Raw genomic sequence first — 21,827 nt, 5'->3', positions numbered from 1 at the left:
ACCCTTACAGAACTGCTAATCTTGCTGAATGGTCATTCTCAGACAGTGAGAAGTACAGTTGGAGTCAGACTCTTCTTTCTAGGGAGAGCAGCTCCTTTGCCATAATTAGAGGCACTGCAGCACCCTCCACAAAACACAGTTGTTCCTTTAATAAGTGACACTGAACACTATCCCAGCCTACAGCAGCTTTCTCAGTTCGAAACACAAAAGCAGTCAAGTCTCAAAAACTTCAAAGAAAGCTTTTCATTTTATTTTCTCCTTGATCCCCTGATAGAGCGGTTCATTTTCTTGAATTTTGTAAAATGACTTTTTCACTCATCAGACCTGTGTAACAAATCACTGCCTCAATCACCAAATGTTCCTGTTTGACTCATCCGCCTTTCCTTTGGCCTTTGGGAAGGAAGCTTCACTTCTGAAACATTTTCTAAATTCACTTTTGTGAACTCTTCTCCCTCAGTTGCACTTTGTTCCATTTTAAAAAATAATTGCATTTCCTGCAACGTAATGTGCTAGTTTCAGGGTTTTAAATTTCATCAGAATCCACATTTTCTTTCCTAGATAGAGCGATGTCTTTCCTTTAAAAAGCACCATTTTATCGCACACTATCAGCTATAACATAGCGCTTTTTAAGCAGCATTTGCAGAATTCTCAGTTTCAGTCTGCTAACTTAGAACAGCTTTTTGATTAATAAGATGTTTGTACTCTCATGTATATTGTTTTGCTTTTGATGGTCAAAGATTTTCTCTTTCTAATTTCTGAACTTTGCTGCAGCTGTCTATGCTAAGACAGTATCTCCTCTGAGGAAATGTCTATAACAATACAGGAACGTCAATAATCCTAATCTTTTTCAATGTTAAAAAGGCTGGAAATCTATAAAGTTCCATTCCTCCAGGCGTTTTCTGCCTCAAAGCAAATAGGCCAACTTCACTCAGTTACTCCCTGCAGGGAGTGTAGTCAATCCTTTCCAAGATGCAGAAGCAAACCCTCTAATAGGAATTATATTTTCAACCAGGTACTTAAATTTCTGAGTATACCATCCAGTAATGTACAAACCAGAGCATTGCAGGAGCTCCAAGCAGAGTAAACATACGCTCCAGAAGAGCGTAGAGTGGGCTGTGTTGTGATCTTTGCTTACTGGGACTACCTGGAACAGAAACTCTGCCCGTTTTACGTTCATGGTGAAACGCAGCCGAGCTGAGTCTGATCCCTCTAAGTTCTATGGAGTCAGATTTACCTTGTTCTTCTGTCTGATAGCAGATTTTAGCCTACTTTCTTAGCTGCTCAGGTTAGACATCACTCTTCAAAAGGTAAGTAAATCTGAGCTGATGCAACTTTTAGAAAGGATAGTGATCGCTCCATAGAAAAAGGAAGGTGTAAAGAAGAACAGCTTCTGGATGGCAGAAAACCAGAATAAAGCACATGTTCCCAGAGAAATAAAGAAGTCAGAGCTGTTTGATCATATCTCCCCAGATGCTGAGCCAGAAGCCAGTTTCACAGATGCGCCCAAGTTTGACATGACTCCGTGTCACCTGGTTCTTCCCTCACCAGTTATCTTCCTTCTCCTGCTCCTGATGTCCACCTTCCCTGCCTGCTCGTTTCCACTCCCCGTTTCCCATGCGGGCTCCCCCAGCCAGTCGCCCACATTTCCCTCTGCCCGAGGTTCCCTGTCAGCCTCCCTGCTTTCCGCAGCCCTCACCTGCCCTCCTGTCCCCTCCTGCCCCTCAGCCACGGCCCCTCTGCCCGGGTCGCTCCCCTCCCTTCACAGCCCCGGCGAGGCGGAGCCCTGAGGGCAGAGCCAGCCTCACCTTCCTCCTGCCGGGCACCGCGGCTCTCACCAGCCTGCCCTCACAAAGGGCTCCACGAGAGGACAGAAATGAACCTGGATGCTTTGTTCCAGCAAATCCAGTTCACAGAGAAGCAGGCGAGGGAGAAGAGGCACTTCATCCAGCAAGGTCGGCCCCATGGCGACACCGACCACCCTGCATGGCCTCTCCGTTCCCGGGGTGTCCTGAGGGGAATTGTGCCAGGGAAAGCCGGGATGGCTGCTTCTTGCTAATGGTACATTTCTATAAGGATGTAGCTTTTTACAAACCGAGTAAACGTTCTGACAGGTTTTTGTTTGTTGTTGCAGCTAAGTGTGACATAAACAGGAGCTATGAAAAAATCAACCAAATAAAAGAAGAGCTGAGCGCTGCAAAAGTTAACTTGGAAACCAAGGTAAGCAGGCACATTCAGAGTGTACATAATAATGAAATACACTATGTTTACAAATATATAATCTTTCAGGAATAGATTCAGAAGCACTTCCAAGGAGTGTGCATTCCTTGGTTGCCCAATGCCTTTCACTAATGGCCTTCCACAGAAAAAAATATATGGAAACATTCCCTGTTTGAATCATACACTGAAGACCCTTCTGTAAGCCCAGGCTTACAAGCCCTAAGGTTTTTTCTAAGGATGCCAAAGGCAGAGGAAAGTTTCTAAATCTACTTAGTGATTTTATTACTCTTTCCATTTAATCAGATGTATTTTCAGATTAAGCTTCCAGTTTTGCAGAGCTTTTCACGAGTAACACCTGCAGTTGCAAATTATTTGAAAATCCATTTGCTTGTGTCTGAAAAATGAAGTTTAAATACCATCCCTGGTGCTCTTAAGTATCTTTGCTGACAGAATATGTATTCACAACAGGAAAGCATATGGAGCCTCCTTTGAAGTCAGAACTCTTGTATCCTATCACTTAAGCAAACAACTTCAAGAACATTTGGGGGATTGCCTCACCTAGTTGTGAAAATAAATGTTTGGGAGATGATTTTCATCCTTCCAAACACAGGCTCTTCTGCCTTTTGTAAAGGACTATGTAGTATATATAATAAATATCAACATTACTGGTCAGAATAAAAAAGAACTCATTTACAACTATTTACTGGTTGCCAATTCAGACTGTAATCTTACAAGCAGTTATTCATGTGCTCACATTTATGCATGTCACGATCTCAGAGCCCAAAGGTGCTTTAAAGTAGTAACTTATTTAGCCAACACAGATTACATCTGGATATTGCTTGTTAGGTGAAGTCTTACTCATAAATTTATTTATGAACATTACAATTTTATGTTTATACTACTAATTTGTTGTTGATGCATTGTGATTTATAAGCAAGGTTCATGTGGTAGGTACAGAAGGTCCCAAGAGTAGAGCCATTATTGTAAACGACTAATGGGAAGAGCTGAAGAACCACTCCTAATTAAATTTTATGTGCTTTACTGACCAGGATTAATAATATTCTCACTGATGTCCACAAAAATATATTTTGCTTGCTTGCTTACTCTGACATTGATTAATTTATAGATAGGAAATGATACAGAAAAGTAGTGGAATACGAAAATACATTTCAATCAGACTGTATTTAGGTTTAAAGATTATATAGTTATTGACATTATTTAATTTATTTTTCAGTACAGGAATTAGGTTTACATACGTCTATAATAGTTCATGCAATTCAAATAATATTAAATAATGCTGTTCAGCTAATATCCTGCACCAAATAACTGCAGTTCTTTATAATCAGACATATCCAACCAGAAGCATGCCCAGCAGCTGATGCCTGACCAAGCAGATGAGACTGAGTTCAAAAGTTTTTTGACATCTATTTCACAGACACTGCCTGTGGTCAATCAGAGAATCCTAGGAAATGCAATTTTTCCCTCTGTTCTGTAAAATCAGGTAGCATGTAATTAGAACCCGGATTATAACATTTTACAGTTCATAGCTCAGTGATTTCTTTAAAAAAATTGGTTGTAAATGCATAGATGAGGTTGGCATCTTACAGATGGAGAAACTACACTGCAGCTAGTTATGTTCAGTAATACAAATAATACAAATACAGTGGTATAAGACCATCTAGAGCTTTGAATTAATATGTAAAATAAATTCTCCTAAGGCAAGCACTTCCTGGACACTTAGCATGCTGGACATATCAGGAATAAGGAAAAACTCTGGTCCTTTCCTTCCCAACTCTCACATTCATCTTAGGGCATTTTCATTCCACTATCCTCCTATTTTGACCAGATGCACTTTGTCTGTGTCCTCTCCAAAATCATCTACATTGTTTAATTTTAAATCTTTTTACTTTTACCATTTACTTTTACCACTGTAATACCGCTCTTATTTGGTCTTTTCTGCTTCTACTCACACAAACAGTCCCCTTACCAGCCTGACTATTCAATTTACTTCCTGATACTTACCCTGTGCCTTTGCAGTCTGTGGACACTTTACTTTCCCTCCTCGTTGCTCTGAGCATTACAGTCTGAGTCATTCTCTTGACTCACTTCAAGAGAACTTCACTCCATCAGGTGAATGGTTCTCATCCTTTAAGCCTCTTCAACACTTAGCTGTTTTCTATTTATCTGTTATTATAGTTTATTCCACTGTGTATCTTAGGTTAGACAATGATATAGTAGATGTGCAGGAAAATTGAGAAGAACTCCAACAAATGTTGAAAATGCAGTGGTTGAACAGCATACCCTTCTAATTAATTAATGGTTAATATTATTAAAACTCAAAATAAATCTATATGCAAAATTGAAGTTCGGGGCTTTGGGTGGTTATGGGCAAACTGTCCCTAATCAGTGAGCTGATTTCCATTACGCTTTCTTGGCTAAAAATTCCAGAAATTATGCTCAGAAAAAACATGAGCATATCCCTCCTTCCTTCACATATGCCACAGTAGCATTGCAGAGTTGGTGACGTGTACAGCCATTTGGTCAGAACTGCGATGTTGAACCCCTGTCCCTCTGATATTATTGTCTGATTGGGTAGATGAGGAGCTTTACAGGGTTAGATGGGGGACACTGTCCTGTGTTGGGTAAAAGATCCCAGGGGTCAATACTTCTCCTGGTTTTAACCTGAAAAAAACATCTCCTGAACCAAGCAGGCTTTAAATTGCCATTCTAGATAGACAGACCACCACTAAATGTGTCTTTTAAAGAAAGAAGATTTTGAAAAGCTTAGTGGTATCCTGGAAGATTAGTGGGGGGAAAAAGAAAGAGCTGTTATGCTTTTGCTAATCCAGCAGCTATGGCAGCTGGTGTTTGAACTGGACCAAGATCCTTGTGTACAATATCAAAGTATGTGAAACAATAAAACAATAACCTTTCTTCATAACTTCTTTTTTTTTCTCTTGGAAGGTTCAGCACTTGTCTGAAAAGCAGTTCTACTTAGAAATTCTGAAGAAACATGAAGATAGCTTGGAGAAACAGAAAGCTGAACTTCTTAATGAAAAAAGCAGTCTTCTGAAAGTCTTAGTATGTTCCCAGCTATGGTGTTTGTTCCCAGCTGTGGTGTTCAGACAGCTCTTTTCTACTGGGCAGAAGAGCTTTAAAATTTGAAAATCTGAAAGAACTAATATTTTAAATCAAGAATTTTTTTTTTACCCTAGCTTATGTAACAATGTAAATGTAGATAAATTGTCACTTTTACTTTAAACCACAATATAACATAGTCTATGTGCAGTTTATCTACAAAACTGATTTAACATTCTTCATTTTCTAATGTCTGCTGCTGTATGACTGAGCTCCAGTTCTGAGAGATTATTTCCTCTGGAAAAGTAAACTAGGAAATTTGGGTGGCTCATCCACAGTCAAAACTGATTGAGAAGGTTCAAAGGAAAAACCCAGGGAGGCCCACACCACATTTTGGCAATCCTGACGTATCACACAATGTCTTTGATGGCAGACACAGCCAACCACCTCTTCAAAGGTAGCTACTTACAACAGACAAGAAGTTTTTCAGTTCTCTCATATGCCAACCTGAATATTGCCTTCCTCTTACTTCAAATGTTCAGTACAAATCACCAGTATTAACCCTAAATCTTTAGGCAGATATTTTCTTAATTGAGTAATCATTTCTGCAGCATCCAAAGTGTTCCCAATATATGTGTGAAGCTTCTTTTAACTGGAGCCAGTCGAGCTTGATATGTGGGTTATCATTTCTTTTTCCTGTATATAGGGGACATTTCATTCTATTTGACTTAGAAATCAATTAATATTTCTTAAAAGAAACTGAATATAACCTTTCTTGTTTGAATTTCCAGAAAATTAAACAGTAATTTCCTATCAACTATAGCTTTCTTGGTAGTTATTAAGGGAGTTAAAATCAGCCTGAGTTCTGCAGAGGAATAAACAACACCTTGATTTAAGTTAATAACAATCTAAAAAAAAGGAACAGCCCTGCTAGGCTACTGACTTTGAACAGAACTTTCTACTAACTCCAGTAAAATAGTTGAACCAAATAACTGTTGGTGCAATTCTGGAAGATAAGGTAGCGATTTTTTTAAATGCGTTATTATTAAGAATATATCCTTCATTTTTACAGGGGGAAAAAAAAGTTAAAACAACAGACATAATGGTAGAGCTGTAGACCATATTCATGTTCTTATAACTCAGGAAATAATTTACTTATACATTTTATTTACTTTTGTTTATTTATTTATACTACAAATTTAAGGGTAGAAACAATAGTGTGTTTCAGTCTGCCTAGCCTAACAAAGCTTTCTTTTTTTTTTCACCTGAACATTCAATATTCCCTTTCTTTATTTCAGACAGATGCAAAGAGAAAGATTGCTGAAGAGGAAGATAATTTTACCAGAGAAGTGACAGAGTTTAACAATGAATATGGACTAACAAGTAATAGGGATCTTTTGATTAAAAAAAAAGTCAAGACTGAAATAAAGGATTTAGAGAATGAGGCAGCGCTGCTGAAAAATGGTAAGTCTTCTATTAAACTGGTGTATCCTGCATTAATACAAATCAGTGAAACATAACTGTGCAAACCAGTACTTTTAGTGGCATTCCCTTGCAGAAGTGTCTGCTGATGTCTAATGTCAGCCAGCACAGAGGAGCTCTGTCACACCCTGTGACTGGTTTTGGTAGAATCATCTGTGGTTGAGTTCTGTGCATGTCCTCAGCTTCAAAAGAATTGCACACACAAATGTCTTGCAGTAGAACTTGATCTTTAAGGCTCAGAGTGTGAGATCTCTCAGAACACAGGGTCAGACTCAAAAGGCCTTCTGCAAGGAAATAGGGGTCGTCATGGATCACGAGCTGAACATGAGTCAGTGACATCAGAATGCCAACACCACACTGAGACATAAACATAATTCTGACCTCTAAGGCATGGAAAATAATTGTTCACTCTATTTGGGGCAGTTAAGCTCTTAGCTGGAGTACTGTGCATCTCATTTTGATGTTAAACTCCAAGAAAAGCTGTGGACCAGCTGGAGAGAGTCCACATGGGACCAGTGACAGTGATCACAGTTCTGCAGTCCACGAGAAAGAAGAAAATGAAAGAATTGTGACTATTTAACCTATTAAGGAAAAGACTGATGAAAGATGAATATCAGTCTTAAAATTATTAAGGGATCCTGTAAAAAGGAAATTAATATATTCTCCATATCTATAGTGAACTGAATAAAAAGTAACAAGTGTAAAACACAATAAAGGAGAGTCTGTCTGACTGTTTAGAAGTCTTTCTAAAAACAGTGAACAACTAAAACACTCTGCCCTAGGAGATTCCATTATCAAAGGAATGAGGAGTCTTCACTACCAAAGGTCTTTAAAACAGGACAGACAATCATCTGTCAGGAACAGCAGAGGCACAGCTGATCCCACCTTCAGGAGAAGGAATGCCGTAGATGACCCCTCAAAGTCCTTTCCAGTTTCATGATTTGTCAAACACCAGCACTTCCAATTCCCAAGATCTGCTGTAAAGTTACTGAAATAAAACTATCCATTTGAGTTTGATTTGGTAGTACCTTCTTTCTTATTGCTGTGATTCTAATCTACAACTGAAAGAAGTCTGTATTTGGTGGCAAGTGCTACTTTTAGCAATTAATTTTTACATATTCAGGCAGATCTGGGCAGTTAAATGATTAGTAGGACCTGAAGTGGGACCAACATTCTTCTCTAGGTTCAGTTGCTGTCTTGATTCTACCCTTTATTTGCACTTTTTTTGAGGTACAACTTGCCTGTCTTTGGTCTGCTACAGTCCTGAGCACACTGACAACACTGAAGTGAAAACTTTTAGTAACTCTAAAATGGGAATTATGCAAGGACCTCCAGTTGTTAGAAAAACAATCACAATTCATTTCAGATGCTGTCAATAGTCAGGTTCAAATATCCATAAGACTAAACAAATTAAGTGGGTTTTTTTCACTCCTGCTGAGAGGTGACTGCTCTCCACCTATTCAGTGAGTCATCTTCCTTTCTTTGCAGCTGAAGTAACTCTAAAGCAAAACATTCTTTTTCTGCCCAGATAACAAAATATGTTGAATATCTTAATAACAATAAAACCTATTTTCTTTCACAGAATGCATTGTATGACCTATAATTTCCTGTGAACTGTGTTTTATATGAGTGATTTTAGTTTATTTTAGTTTTATATTCAAGGTTCTTTTTCACTAGCTGAATATTGATAGAAGTAGTTAAGAATATTTAAGATTGTATCATGAATGCTAAAACTGCAACTTATTTTAATTTAAATGTATCTTTTTCTTAGAAATGGAGTCAATGGAACATAAAAATGTTCAGTTAAATGCACTCCAGCTGCAGAAGAATGAGTTAAAGCAGGATTTATTTACTCTCCAAAGTGAACTCAAAGGTGTGCCTGATAATTACTTGCTATGATAATTGTTTCTGCTTGACAAAGGCTTTTGAAAAATCTTTTCAGTCAAGTTCCTTTTCTCAAGAAAAAGAAATCACAGTAACAAGATTTTAATTAATTTTTACGATATGTAATACATAATTTTTAAACATGGCTATAATAAATTAGAGATTTCAATGAGATTTATTTTGAATGTCAGTGATAATGAGATCTAGAGATCTGCTGAATCATGAGCTATAAATATAAAAAAGAAATTTTTGCTTTTGCTGGTAAGTCATGTACTTAAATGGAGAATTTGGTTGTTTCAAAGTGCACTTAAAATCAACATAAATATTGTTTTAAAACCATTAACCTATAATTAAAGAATGTCACTAAAATTCAAATGTTTTAAAAGCAATGTGGCTTGGACTGAGAAAGACAGGTTTGTCCGAGGTGCTGAACCTCTGAGTTGTAAATTCAACTGTCTTCTGTTTACTGACATTTGTGTGGTTTTGTGTGGAAGTGTGTGCATAAAAAAGGACATCTGTGAGGGGTGTCAAGTACTCAGCAAACTCTATAAAATGAAAAGCTGAAAACGTCCAGAAGGAACCACTAACGGCTCTGTGTCAAAACTGATCACAGCAATAGGGATAATTTTGAAATCTGGATTAAAAAATGTAATCTAGAGCCCTTTAGTAACCTTTTTTACAAATATATAAGTAACATGTCTCAGTAGGAGCTAAGAAAAGCAGTAAATGTGATCAAAATTGTTTGAGAAAAGGAGTGGAACTTTCTAGATTGCAATATGTAATTACAATCATAATAATAAAAACATGTTCTTTATTTAGATGCCCTTTCCCTTCAGTTTCATGAGGAAATATCAGAAAATATAAATTTAGAAAATGTAGAAATTATTTGAATATGGATGATTAATATATATTTATAAGGTGATTCTGATTTCATGTTTAGACCTTGAGAAAGCAATCAGGGAGGCTGAAAGAAGGACAAAAGATTTAGAAGCAGAAAAAGTCCAAGTCACTGAAAAACCTCAGACTGATCCTGAATGTTTAAGGTACAAGTCTCATGTTAATGAGTTCCTAAGTATAATTTTAGGTCTGTAACTGCAGACCAGTCCTGGTGGCAATGATTGTCTTACCTTTCCTGATGAAGTGCCCAGTGCAGCTGAAGGGCTGCACAGAGCCCACTGCAGCGGGATGGGTTGGCCACAGTAACCTCCTGGGGCCTGCTGGGCCCTGTGCTGGAGCTACTCAATGCAGGGTTTTCTCTGTGATCTTTATCAGTTCCAGTTTGCCTTCCAGTTAAGCCAGTTTAGAACAAAATTTTGAAGACTTAACCAAGATAGAAAGAAGACCTTGAACAGTCTCCCTTAACAGTGAATGTTGATTCTTGGGAACCGAGTGGTAATGACTCATTTCTTGTCAATTTGCTTAAGTCAGACAATTAGATTTGCACTTTACAGAAAATAATGTAATGGGTTTTTGTAAAAAAAAAAAAGGATTCCGGTGCAGAAAGCTCCATATCACAGAACTGTCCATCTTTTTTTTCCTGTCTTATGATGTTCCAGATGGAAGTGCCTGTGGATATTTAAAAATACTGAATAGGCAATGCAAAGAAACTCCTTCTGGAAAAGCTGGCCTGAAAGATTCTCAAGCAAAAGTTGTTGAGGAAAACATAACTGTTATTACCATTATGGGTTTCTTTCCTATATATTGCTAAGCTTTTACCAAAAATAAATAAATATAGGGTGGGTTTTTTTTTCTGAAAACTTTCAATGGAAAGTTATAACTTTGCAGAGAACCCTGGGCAATTTTCTGAAAGATGATTTGGTAATGGCCCATTTTTTGCTGAATATCGGTTTTCGAAAGAAAATGATATATCAGCCCTATTACTAACTCTCTTCAACCTCTTACATGGTGTTGAGACATGGCCAGAATTCCCTCAGCATAAAAATTAATTAGCTCACAATCCTGCATGCAGTTGCAAAAAATTTGCATTCAACGTATACATGGAAGACACAGTGTAAATAATAATAACAGCAAGGGTTCCCTAGGACAGCATGTTATAATTCACTTGCTTACATTACTCCTTCAGTCGTGATATATGAGGGTTTGTGATACATGAGGTTGTCACCTTCCTTCTAAATAACAGACTTCCTTGGAGTAGTTTACTGCCACGATGCCACTGAATATCCAAATTGGTGTAATTAGTTTCCTGTAACAGGTTCCCTTTGTGTAAGGTACAGAAGTAACAAACATTGTGTTACTTTCAGTTCCCAGCTCTGCCACTGAGATCCCAGGGATCACTCAAATCCATATGTGTCTGTCTTTCTATGCAGTGAAAGTAACTCACAGCTCTGCAGAACATTGCTTTGGTTTTATCTGGGTGGAAAACGTGGATAAAACATATTAAATTCTATTAACTGCAAAATCAGCAAGTGCCATTTACAACCAAAGCAAGAAGGAGGATGATATTTTGCTTATTTAATGAAATGCCTTCTTTTGTGGTCAAGATAAGCTTACATTATTTGATAATTGCATGTAGTGCCAAATATAAACTGCTGCTACTGCTATGACTAATGTCACAAAATGCAAGCTCTTCTTGTAGTGTAATAATATACTGAGTACATTTTCTTTACATTGAAATGCTTTTTCATTTCAGATACTGGAAAAAAATTTGGACAGATTTGCCTAAGTCATACTTTTATCTTGCACTTGCTTTTGATCAGAAAAGCTCAGTGCTTTATAGAGGGAGAGAGATAGCCCTGAATAAGTTAACTCAGATGCCAGAAGCAACATAGATATGCTACTGCATTTCCATGTCAGCAGTAAGAGATTCTGCCTTTCAGTCAGGCAATCCTCATTTGTCTACCCTTCTGTGTCACAGTGCTGCGCTCTTTAGAATCATCCCAAACTCTTATCAGGCTCCTACAACTCTAGCAATTCTCTTTTTTTCCTTCTCTTCTTTAACACCTACCATCACTTCTTGATTTGGACTACTGAATTGAGAGAATGAAAGGGGGTTAAAGTATTCCATGCTGTAAATACTGCAGTCTATAAATATTCCCCCAGGAGGTACCTGCTCACTTTCCAGTACCTACAAGGGTATCATCAAGAAGGTGGAGCCAGGACCTGCCCAATCCTGCACAGCGGGAGAACAAAAGGCAAAAAGCAGACGTTGAAATGAGAAGATTTAGAATGAATTTAAGGAAAAACATTTTTATCATGAGGATAGTGGAAGGAAAGGAAAAGGTTGCCCAGAGAGGTTGCAGAGCTTTCATCCTTGAAGGTTCTCCCTGAGATATATGCACATACCAGTGTCTATAGCTTAACAGGAGTCAATTTTGGCTATGTTAAAATCAATGAGATTGAACCTGCTGTGTCAGAGAAACAACCCTTTTTAGCCTAACAAGATTAAGTTTTTTCCCCCATACAAAATTTATTGCAAGAATAGAATTCTAGTTTTTTACTGAAAATCATTTTTATAACATATAAAGATGATAATATTTTGGCACCAGTAATATGGATGAAAAGTACATTTTTTTTTCCATGAAATAAGCACAAAATTTGATTCTCTTTTTACAGAGCTGGAAACCACACCACTCTTTAAATGGTAAAAATACCAATGTTTTTAATGCTTCCTTAGAACAAATGTGAGAGACAGTCAGCATCAATAACCTGATATATGTAGCTCTCTGATCACCCTGCAAGTCTGTTACTGTATCACATTCCTAGTTCCAGCTTAAAAATCAATATCAAAAGTAGCTGGCAAGGCAAGAATCTTCATTACAATTAAGTATATATCTAAAAGTAAATTGCATTTCAGTGTAGCCAGCTAATTCAAATTACAGCAATTTATCTTTGATCTGAGAAAAATGTCCTATACAACGTCTGCAGTTTCATAAAATTTTCCTCTCAAATCCATCAAAGAATTACAAAAGGTTGTGAGAAGCACACAGGGGTAATTCTAAAAGCTGTTGGTTCTGCAGTAAGAGGCTTGTTTAAATACACACCAGGTACAGAAAAAGGGTAACCAAAATTGGGATGTTAAGCACAGACATAGTTATGGATAAGCCACTGTACCTTCTTACCTAAAGACACCCTGGACAATGCAAGTGTCAAGATAAAGGCACATAATTCAGAGAAATGTTTAAGATAAGAAGGCTTTCTTCTGTTTCCTGAAGAGATCTGCAATTAAGATCAAAAGCTTTATTTTAATCATCTGTTCTGTCAGTGCCAACCCCAAACACAAAACAGTAGGAAAGAACTTTGGCATCAGCTCTCTGGAGTCCCATTTCCCTGGCAGGTTCAAGTAGCATCACTTGAGTGGAACAACTCAGGAGTCAAGCAGAGACTGATACCAGTAAATCCCTAACTGTGTCATTTCACTATTCTATTAATTGTAATTACTATATTAATTATTTATCTTCTTTCACATTTTAATTTTAGATTTTTGTGTTGCCTTAAGTAAAGCAGCTTAGAAATAATTTGAATTGAAGCTCATTTAGACTAGAAGAGAACATTTCTACCTAAAACTGGTATTTGTCACACTATTTAAAAGGTAGACTGAGGATAAAATGTTTCTTTGAAACCTGAATCTCTCTTCTACTTCAGAAAAGAAGTAGCAGAAAGGAAGTGCATGAAATCTGCTTACTTTTTAAGTAGTTCAAGGCTTTGTATACTTGTCTAAATCCAAAAATACAGTATTGCTTCTTAGACTTTATAATGCAGAAATTCCATTACCAAAATTAGGAAGGAAGAAGTAATTCTTTCTTTCATACAGGTCATACAGAAAATATATTCATTAGAGCTGAAAAATATTTCATGCTAACAGCAGAGTGCCTGAGGCCATGGATGGTTCTGGTGGGGTAAAAAAAAAAATTGCAATTTAATTTTATGTTAAATTTAATAATCAAGAGATATCACTCTCTGGAGTAATTTTTGTGGTTCAAAATTAGTTTTTCAGTGGCAATCTCCTCATTGATTTTTTTGAGCTTTTCTTTTTAATAGTAGTGCCTAGTAGAACTACTATAGTTTATGTTAAAATAAGTTTCCATTATGAATTGCAGTATGTATTTACAAAAAGTAGATCAAATCTGACTAATGAAATCTTTCAGATTTCTTTTCATTAGACAACAAATTGGTTAGGCAAAGAAACTTCAAATGCCATCCATCTAGACATTAATAAAGTATTTGATGTTAACCCACATGGGAAACGACTGGTTAACCTGAGGAAGACATATGTAAAAAATTAAGGAAAGAAATGACTAATATTAACAACAGAAATAGGTCTGAAAATAGAAATTCTGGTGCTTGAAGAAGGCAACTACAGTCACTGCTGGTCATGGGTAATGTTTTAAATGATGACTTTGGAATAGGAAGTATTTTAAGACAATAGTGTAAAATAATCAAAAAACTACACCTTGTGGACTGGAATTTGCTGGAAAAGAGGAGGAATATAATTATATACAGTGCAAGTTGATCTATTTGAACACAACTAAGGGCTTCAATAAGAGGTACCTGGAAGCAAAGGAGAGGTCTGAGCTTACTGTGTGAGCAAAATACAACTATAAACATCAAAAGTAAATATAGCTGTGGACAAGATAAAAGCAAGAGTTATGCAGGAGTTAAAAGCAGGAGGGTGTAAAAATACTGTGTACAAATCTGTCACCTACTTGTCAAAAAAAAGGAGATGCATTCAACCTGGAAGAAGAGTAGAGTATGGAGAGCCCATAATGCAGAAGGAAAGAAGGACAATTCTAAATCCTTTTTAGCTCTGAGAAAAATTATAAAAAAGAAGAAAGCAGTACATTATAGAGACACGGATTTCACCAGTGGGGTAGCCATATTAATACATCCAGATTAAGATCTAATTTTCCCTGTACAATAGAAAAATCAAGATAATTGAATGAGAGGGATCATTGACCCCTATTTACTTTCCCTGCCTCAGTAGGAATCTTACTGACCCCTAGGAACACGTTTCATTTTCACGTCTCTGATGTTGGTACAGTTTTTTCTTTCCTGTGTAACTCTTCTTCCAGTTCCTGTGAAAAGGAGTGCATATAGCTTTGGTTTTACTGTCTGCACAAAAGCAAACCTCACCCTAATGTGCAGTTTAATTCAGTGTGCCTTAACCTTTTCATGTTTATTCATCTATAATAATATATTCCTCAAAGATGTCTTGTGATGTTTTATGTATTTGGGGAATATAAATTAAAAAAAAGTACCACCACGCTTTTGAAGACCTCTGACTATTCCTATAAATAGTTGCCTGACAGCATTCACAAAATGCAAGCTTTAATCAGTGAAAATTGCATATTTTACATTCAGCATTTGATCCAGGACAGCAAAAACCGAAACTTTCTTATTTTACCTAAGTAGCTCTATTTCTTTTAATTTGCATTTAATTCCCATTGTTATGTGGTCTAGTACCCTCCTTGCTTTCATGTTTAATCTTCTTGCTACTATTTATTATTACTCCTAGATCACTTTCTTAATTTTTATTCTCTTCCTGCTCTACCAAGCACAGACTTTTATAATTTAATTGTGTAACTCAAGCACTTGGGTCTATATTTTGAGATACTAAACTCTGTTTAGGACTTGTTTTCTCCTTTCCTCAATCAATTGATAATAGTCTGAAATTGATTGACTTCTGCAGCCTTATCAATAGCATTTTCTGTTTAGTAGTGTCAGCAAATTGTAAATACCCAGCAAAATCTTGCTCTCACTAGAGAAACACAGATATTAATTTAGTGCCAGTACTGAAGTGAGAGTGAATGACCTCAGTGTGTTACCTCTGCTTCAGCTTGAGACAATAAACCAAAGTTTTCGATGGTTTTCTTCAGTCTCAATAAAGTTTTAAAACCTTGATAAATGTATCTCCTGGTGTTTACAATAAAATTCAGGAAAATCAACATACATACTCTCCAGTTTTATATATAACTTCCTACACAGTTTCATTTTGTACCATGAATTCTATGCCCTGTATATCAGTGTCAAGCAATTCTGTTTTATAATACACCATAATGTTTTCCCTCCAATTTATGTTTAAAAAATAAAATGGTGGTCATAAACAAGGCAAAGACAAGAAGGAGAATATGAAAAAGATGTTTTTCCTGTCTCAGCAGAACATAACTAAGAGACAGTCTGCTCCTTCTGCAACTCCAACAACAACCAGCTAGGGTGTTTCATCCCCACTTAGGATAAAAAAACCAGACTAAAAATGCATATTAACCTTGCCTTCTACATAAATTATTTCTCCTTTGAGAACTCTTTACATAAAATTATTCTTGAAATGCAAGTTTTGGATACTGAAGTCTTCATCCAGTAATTTGAATCCATGGATGATTTTCGGAGAAACCCGTTTGACAATAACATTATTTTTTCCGTAGTTCAATTAATAATGCCAGCAAGTAATGATTTTGCAATTATTTTTCCTATTTTCCCTGTGCATACACAGCTGAAATTCAAGAAGAGTGGATCAACCACAAATGCCAATGACATTTAATAGCTGGGCTCATTTCAAAGCTGCAAAATCGATCATCTTCAGTGGTCCCCTCCTTCTTCATCTCTGTCACTTCTGGCATTCAAGAATAATGGAAAATGGGCCATTGGTAGTGGAGCTCAGTCTAGGACAGGCTAGCATCCAAAAAATGCTGATGTTGTTGTCCCAGCTACTTGATTTAAGACTGGGGTTTGCTGTTTCAAATATGGCATTTCCGCTCCAGCTGTTCATTAGCTGTGATGCTGTAATTTACCAACGCACTCTTAGTGCAGTGCAAGGACTTGTTATAAAGATATATTTTATTGTCACCAGAGAGAACAGAATGGTAAAAATAAAACCAAAGGACATGGACAGCCAAATGCTAATGTGATTTTTCAGGTTATTCTTTCTAAGAGATCTGCTTTTTATCATAGTCATAAACGAGGATATAATTGTCATATTAATCCTTGTTCTGGCAAAAGTTACATCTCTTTCCATTTCCAAAGGTGACAGAAAACCTGCCTTCCATCTAAACAGGATAGTTTCATGAATAATTGGTTTGCACATTTAATCTGATAGTGGAAAGATGAATATGAATATCCTGCTTATCTTAAATGTAAAATGAAAAACCTAAATCTGCTTTCAGGTTAAGCATTTTTTTAATAGTTCCATTGTCTCACATTCCTTCTGGTAAAACTTCATCATTTATTCAGTAACTCAGGCGTCTCCAATGCATTAATTTTGTAGACTATAACCTAACAGACAGCCCTTATTTTGTGAGTATAATATTCCTGGCACATACTGTAATTATCTAGCTTCTAAATAAGAAAGAAGTAAGACCTGAAAGCAGAATCAATTGATTAATGTAAGAATTAAACACCACATTTGAATGAATGTGTCTTTTATCACCACAACCTGATGTTATGTAAGGAATTGTGCTGTCACTACATTTAGAAGTTTTATAAAATGTTTGAAATAAAATTTTAAAATCCATATGCAAAATGTTCGTTTCAAAGCACATCATCAATAGTAATTAATTCACAATCCCAGGACAGAGATAAGCAACTCCTACTGCTTATCTTCTGGTTGTTCTATCCTTAATTTACAGCCAACATGGACTGGTATCATTCTTAGCTGACAAGTAGCAAACAGACTGTGCATCAGTTTTAGCCTGTGGAAGACAATGAGAGAGCATTTTCTCTGAGATCAACGAACTCTGCCTTTTTCTAAGGCAGTTTAGGCAAAGTAGGGCTTTTGTTTGTCTTGGGTTTCTAATACCACACTAACAAAGAACACTGAGAAAAAAATGAGTAGACAAGGCAATGAAGTAAAGCTGATTTAATCAAGATCACAAGCTGATCTTAGACCTTTAAATGAACTTCTCTCAAAGAAGTGGTCTGTAAACTAACAATATCCTACAGAGCAGTGAATATTTCATTATTTAAAGTCTAGTTCAAAATTTCCTTTTTTTTTTTTTTTGATATTTGTTTGTATTATGAGAAATATTTCTGAAAACAGAGGCATTTACTCCCTTATAATACAAGCACATGCAGCTCATACTTTTTTCATATTGAGGGTAAGATATTTGCATCTTCCACAGGAACAGCAAAATTGACTTACAGGGCAGTCTTATGTTAGTACTCTTATGTTGCACAGTGACTAAGCTATGCCTCTCATATGAAAATATACCTTTTACTTTTAATAAAACCATTGTCTTGTGTAGAAAACCAACTCCACTGCAGCCAAAGAGGTGCATCATCTGTATAATAGGGTTAAATAATTTCTTGTCTATTACAATATATAAAAGAAAAAATGGGTGGTACCTCCCCTTCCAACTTCAGAAGAAACGAGGTCCAGCTTTGATGCACCAGTTTAGCTATTTAATGACAAGCAGAATATATACTTTTCCTCCTTTTCTCAGCCTGTTTGTATGTCCCAGAATATTCACATTGTTTCCTGAAACTGTATTAAGGGTAAACAACTTTAGCTTTGTCATTATGCTTTTCTTCTGACAGCCATGGAAGGACTCAGTCTAATCTCATCACCTTGTATTTATCAGACTGCTGAAAGCTCTGGCATAGATTTTTCTTGGCCAACCAAGCATTAATTGAAACCACTGCAGTCACTGCTGTGCAAAGTTAAGGTGTCTCCTTTTAGCAGGCCTGAATGATCTTTTGAATGGAGAAATAGCTATATTAAAAGTAATCCTTACTGTAGAAAAGTTGGAGAAGTCCTGGCTGAGACTATTGGGAAACAGTAAGTGATGAAGAATAATGGGAGCAGTGTGGGGAGAGCAGCAGCAGCAGCAGCAGAGGAGTCTGTGCAGGGGTGTGGATTGGTGATAGCACAGGGTCAGGCACAGGACCCATCTAATCCAACATTCTGTCTCCATCACTGGCTACAAATAGATACTCAGGAAAAATAACACTAACATATGGTGCTTCCTAAGTATCAACATTCAAATTCACATGTTTAAGTAAGGAAAATGATGACTAATGAGGCCCTAAATCTTTCACAGTTTGTAAAAACAGCACAGTCCAGAAATTTGTCTAACAAACTACTCTGTCAAGGCAAACTTTGAAAAAACCCAAAGTGTTGCTTTCTGAATTTCCTTACATTGCCATCACAACTACCAGTGCTGAATAAAATCCAAGAGCATTGTGAGAGAGCAGCATAGTGGAGGGCCAATTACAAAACTAACAAACGTAAATCCTGATCACGAAAATAGATCGATGAGGCTTTTCTCACACCAGTCAAATGGACAACTGGGACCAAAGCTGGAAAAAGAGCTGCCCAGCAACGGTTCTCTGACCTGAAGTTTCTTTTTGTTTTTGGACCCAGACTTAAAAAAGAATTGGAAAAATGCAAAGATGATAGCTGGGAAAGTGTCTGCGAGACTCTTCAGACAGAAATTGAAATTCTGCAAATGGTATGCCATTTTCATTATGTATTTTAAGTGTTTGATAATTTTAGTTTTAAAGGTGTCATTTAGAATAATTAGCAGAGGTAAGCATTTTTTTATAATATGTACACATCTAAACACTCTCACATTACAGGCCCACTCCAATACTCATTTCTTTTGGCTTATTTCCAAATGTCCAGTTATATAATTTCTTACAGAAAAGGAAATTTACAGAGAAGAGACAAAGATACAAAGATTTGGGTTTAGCTCAAAAAAGATGTATTTGTGGGACTAATACAAATCATTAGTTTGTTGAAAGCTGCATAAGATTATGCCTTTTGGAACTAAACTTATCTTTACTTCAAGCTGCTAGATGTGAATATGGAGAAATAGGATCCTTTTATATAGTGCTTTGTTAACTCTCTAAAATTCCTTACAAAAACTTACTAAAATTGTGTTTTTCTCTAAATGTCTATCCTAATTCAGATTTCTTGATTATCAGTCTGTGTAATAATACAAAGAGAAAAACATTTTGAAGTCCCATTTGGGAAACAAAGGGCTTTTAGAGGTTCGTTTGAGCTGTATGAAGATTCTGATTGAGCTGTATGAAGATTCAGCTGCCACTACCATCAGTAGCAGAATGACAGTCATGAGAAATTTGCATTGCTCACTTTTATAATCAGTGTCAAGTTTCTGTTGAAGTAATGTAACTTGCTTGTACTTTATCTGTTAATTTTAACATTAATTTCTTCAGAAAGAAAAAAATCTCAATGTTTAAAAACTTCTCTGTAAAAAAACCCAAAAAAACCCAAAAACCAGAAGTCGTAAGATTTCATTATCCTTAATTCAATTCTTTCTCTTTTCCAGAATTTATCACAAAAGAAGTCTTCAGGCAAGTGAATAACATGTCACATGTGATATGGAGTGTCGCAGAAGCAAATCTGAATATTTTGAAACTATCTTACTCAGAGTCTATCAGATTTTCATCTATTTTTTGTTTGATTACTTCACAGTTTGTATCTGCCTTTACTTTTCATTAAAATTAAGTTTTATTAATGTAAAAGTGATGGGGGGATCGTGTTTTATCCTCAAGTTCAACAGCCACCCATCTTTAACTCCCTCTCTGTGGCCCATGGATCACAATACATGATCCACTACACATAAAGCTCAGTTCCTGTGTTACTGGCTCTATTCTTTATGTCCTGCTTTTTCAAATGAATGGTCTCCCATTCCTAAAGGGAATGGTTTGACTATCAGGAAAACTTAACAGGAGCTACAACTGTTCCGTTTATGCCTCAACAGTGCAATTTCATAAGGAGCTCTCTGAAACAGCTCAGCTCCAGCGATGCTGCTTGGCAGTCCAGAGTAGTTTCCAAACTACTGAGCTGTGGATGCCTCCACTGGTGTTAAGCCAGTCCATTTCTTAGTGCTTGCCTTCTGATTACATGACAAAATCTCCTTTTCTTCCTCTCCCACAACCCTCAAAATCCTGAGCACTAAATTCAGCACTCGAGAGCAAAGGTAAAACCTTGTGCTAAATGAAAAGTCCACATTTCTAGAGAATGGGGAAGAATTTTAATTTAATCGGGATCCCTATTCTTTCAAGCATGTAGGATGTGTGACTGCTACAGCAGTTCCCAACCCACAGGAGGAACTGACTTTATCATTCCGGTGCTTACAATCAGACCATGTAAATACATTCACTCTGCTCAGTGCAGTCCGTGGGCATCAACTCCTCACACCCCACTGCGTGTGCAAATATTTTTCAACAAGATTCTCACCTGAGGGTGGGACAGGCAGTTGCTCTTCACTTTTTTTTCCACACCCAGAGCTCTTCAAGCTACAGGAGGTGTCTGTCACACACAAAACTGCAAAAGATGTTTTATTAAGAAGGGAGGAATAAATCACTTTTGGAAGCCGATCAGATTCTGCCTGTGATGGAGAAAGTTTTTTCCTCTTGGGACACAGCTGCAGTTTGAAGTCTGGCAAGGTTTGATCTGCAGCCCTGGTATCAAAGAGACTTGTGATCCACTGGGTTAGCTAGTATAATTCCAAGAGGGGGGAATAATCATTCTTAATAACCACTGCTGTTGGAGCTGACATCCTTATAAAAAAATAAGACTTTTTTTTGTCTCTTCCCTAAAACAGATCCTCTTAGGATTGATGTTAAACAACTTAGTCCCTCTGTCTTCTAAGGGACCATCTGACTTCTAAAGTTAGGCAACTCCTCTTTGGGGGTTTTGATCAAATCCAACCCATACTGCAAAATACAGTTGCTTATGAGAAGATCTACAGAGAGCTAAAGCAGTGCTATTTCCAGGTTTAACTGAGGAAACATATAAATTTTGGATTTTCTAGAATAGCTCAGTTTGGCCTGATAATTTCATTCTCTTAAGGTAACTTGCTTATAGTAGCTATGTTAGCCAACCACAAAAAAGCTAATTTTTAAACTTTGAGTTTGTCTACTTATAGTTGCTTTTATTTACAAGAATCTTTGAATTTCTTCTGCAATGGTCTCATATTTATACAGCTCTTTGGTCCATATAGATGAAATACTGAGATATGACATAAACCAGAGCCCACTGGCTTACACCAACATTCTAAATACACATCTGAGGTAAGACAAATGAGCAAGAGCATCCAATAATTATCAAATAATACCACAAATTAACGTTCCTAAGTCAGCTGAAAAAACATCTGTGGAAAAAAAAATATGGTAAGCTCTTTTCAGAGATACTTCAGATTCCAGCAAACCCATTGCAAGGTCAGTTGTGTGTGTGTGTGTTTTTATGT

At 36.7% G+C, this 21,827-nt stretch overlaps 1 protein-coding gene across 1 annotated transcript; it reads left to right on the top strand.

The window, feature by feature from the left end:
• Nucleotides 1-1,873: 1,873 nt before the first annotated feature.
• CCDC172 (coiled-coil domain containing 172) lies at nt 1,874-19,978 on the top strand. Its single transcript, XM_050337283.1, has 8 exons — nt 1,874-1,952; nt 2,132-2,217; nt 5,182-5,298; nt 6,594-6,759; nt 8,549-8,650; nt 9,602-9,704; nt 18,974-19,061; nt 19,902-19,978. Exons 1-8 carry the CDS (start codon nt 1,874-1,876, stop codon nt 19,932-19,934), a joined length of 774 nt encoding a protein of 257 aa, XP_050193240.1. The 3' UTR covers nt 19,935-19,978.
• Nucleotides 19,979-21,827: the final 1,849 nt, after the last annotated feature.

Source organism: Myiozetetes cayanensis, unplaced genomic scaffold, assembly GCF_022539395.1.
Source record: "Myiozetetes cayanensis isolate MyiCay16 unplaced genomic scaffold, myiCay2020 scf10, whole genome shotgun sequence".
NCBI lineage: Eukaryota > Metazoa > Chordata > Aves > Passeriformes > Tyrannidae > Myiozetetes > Myiozetetes cayanensis.
This window is presented reverse-complemented; position numbering and strand designations above follow the sequence as displayed.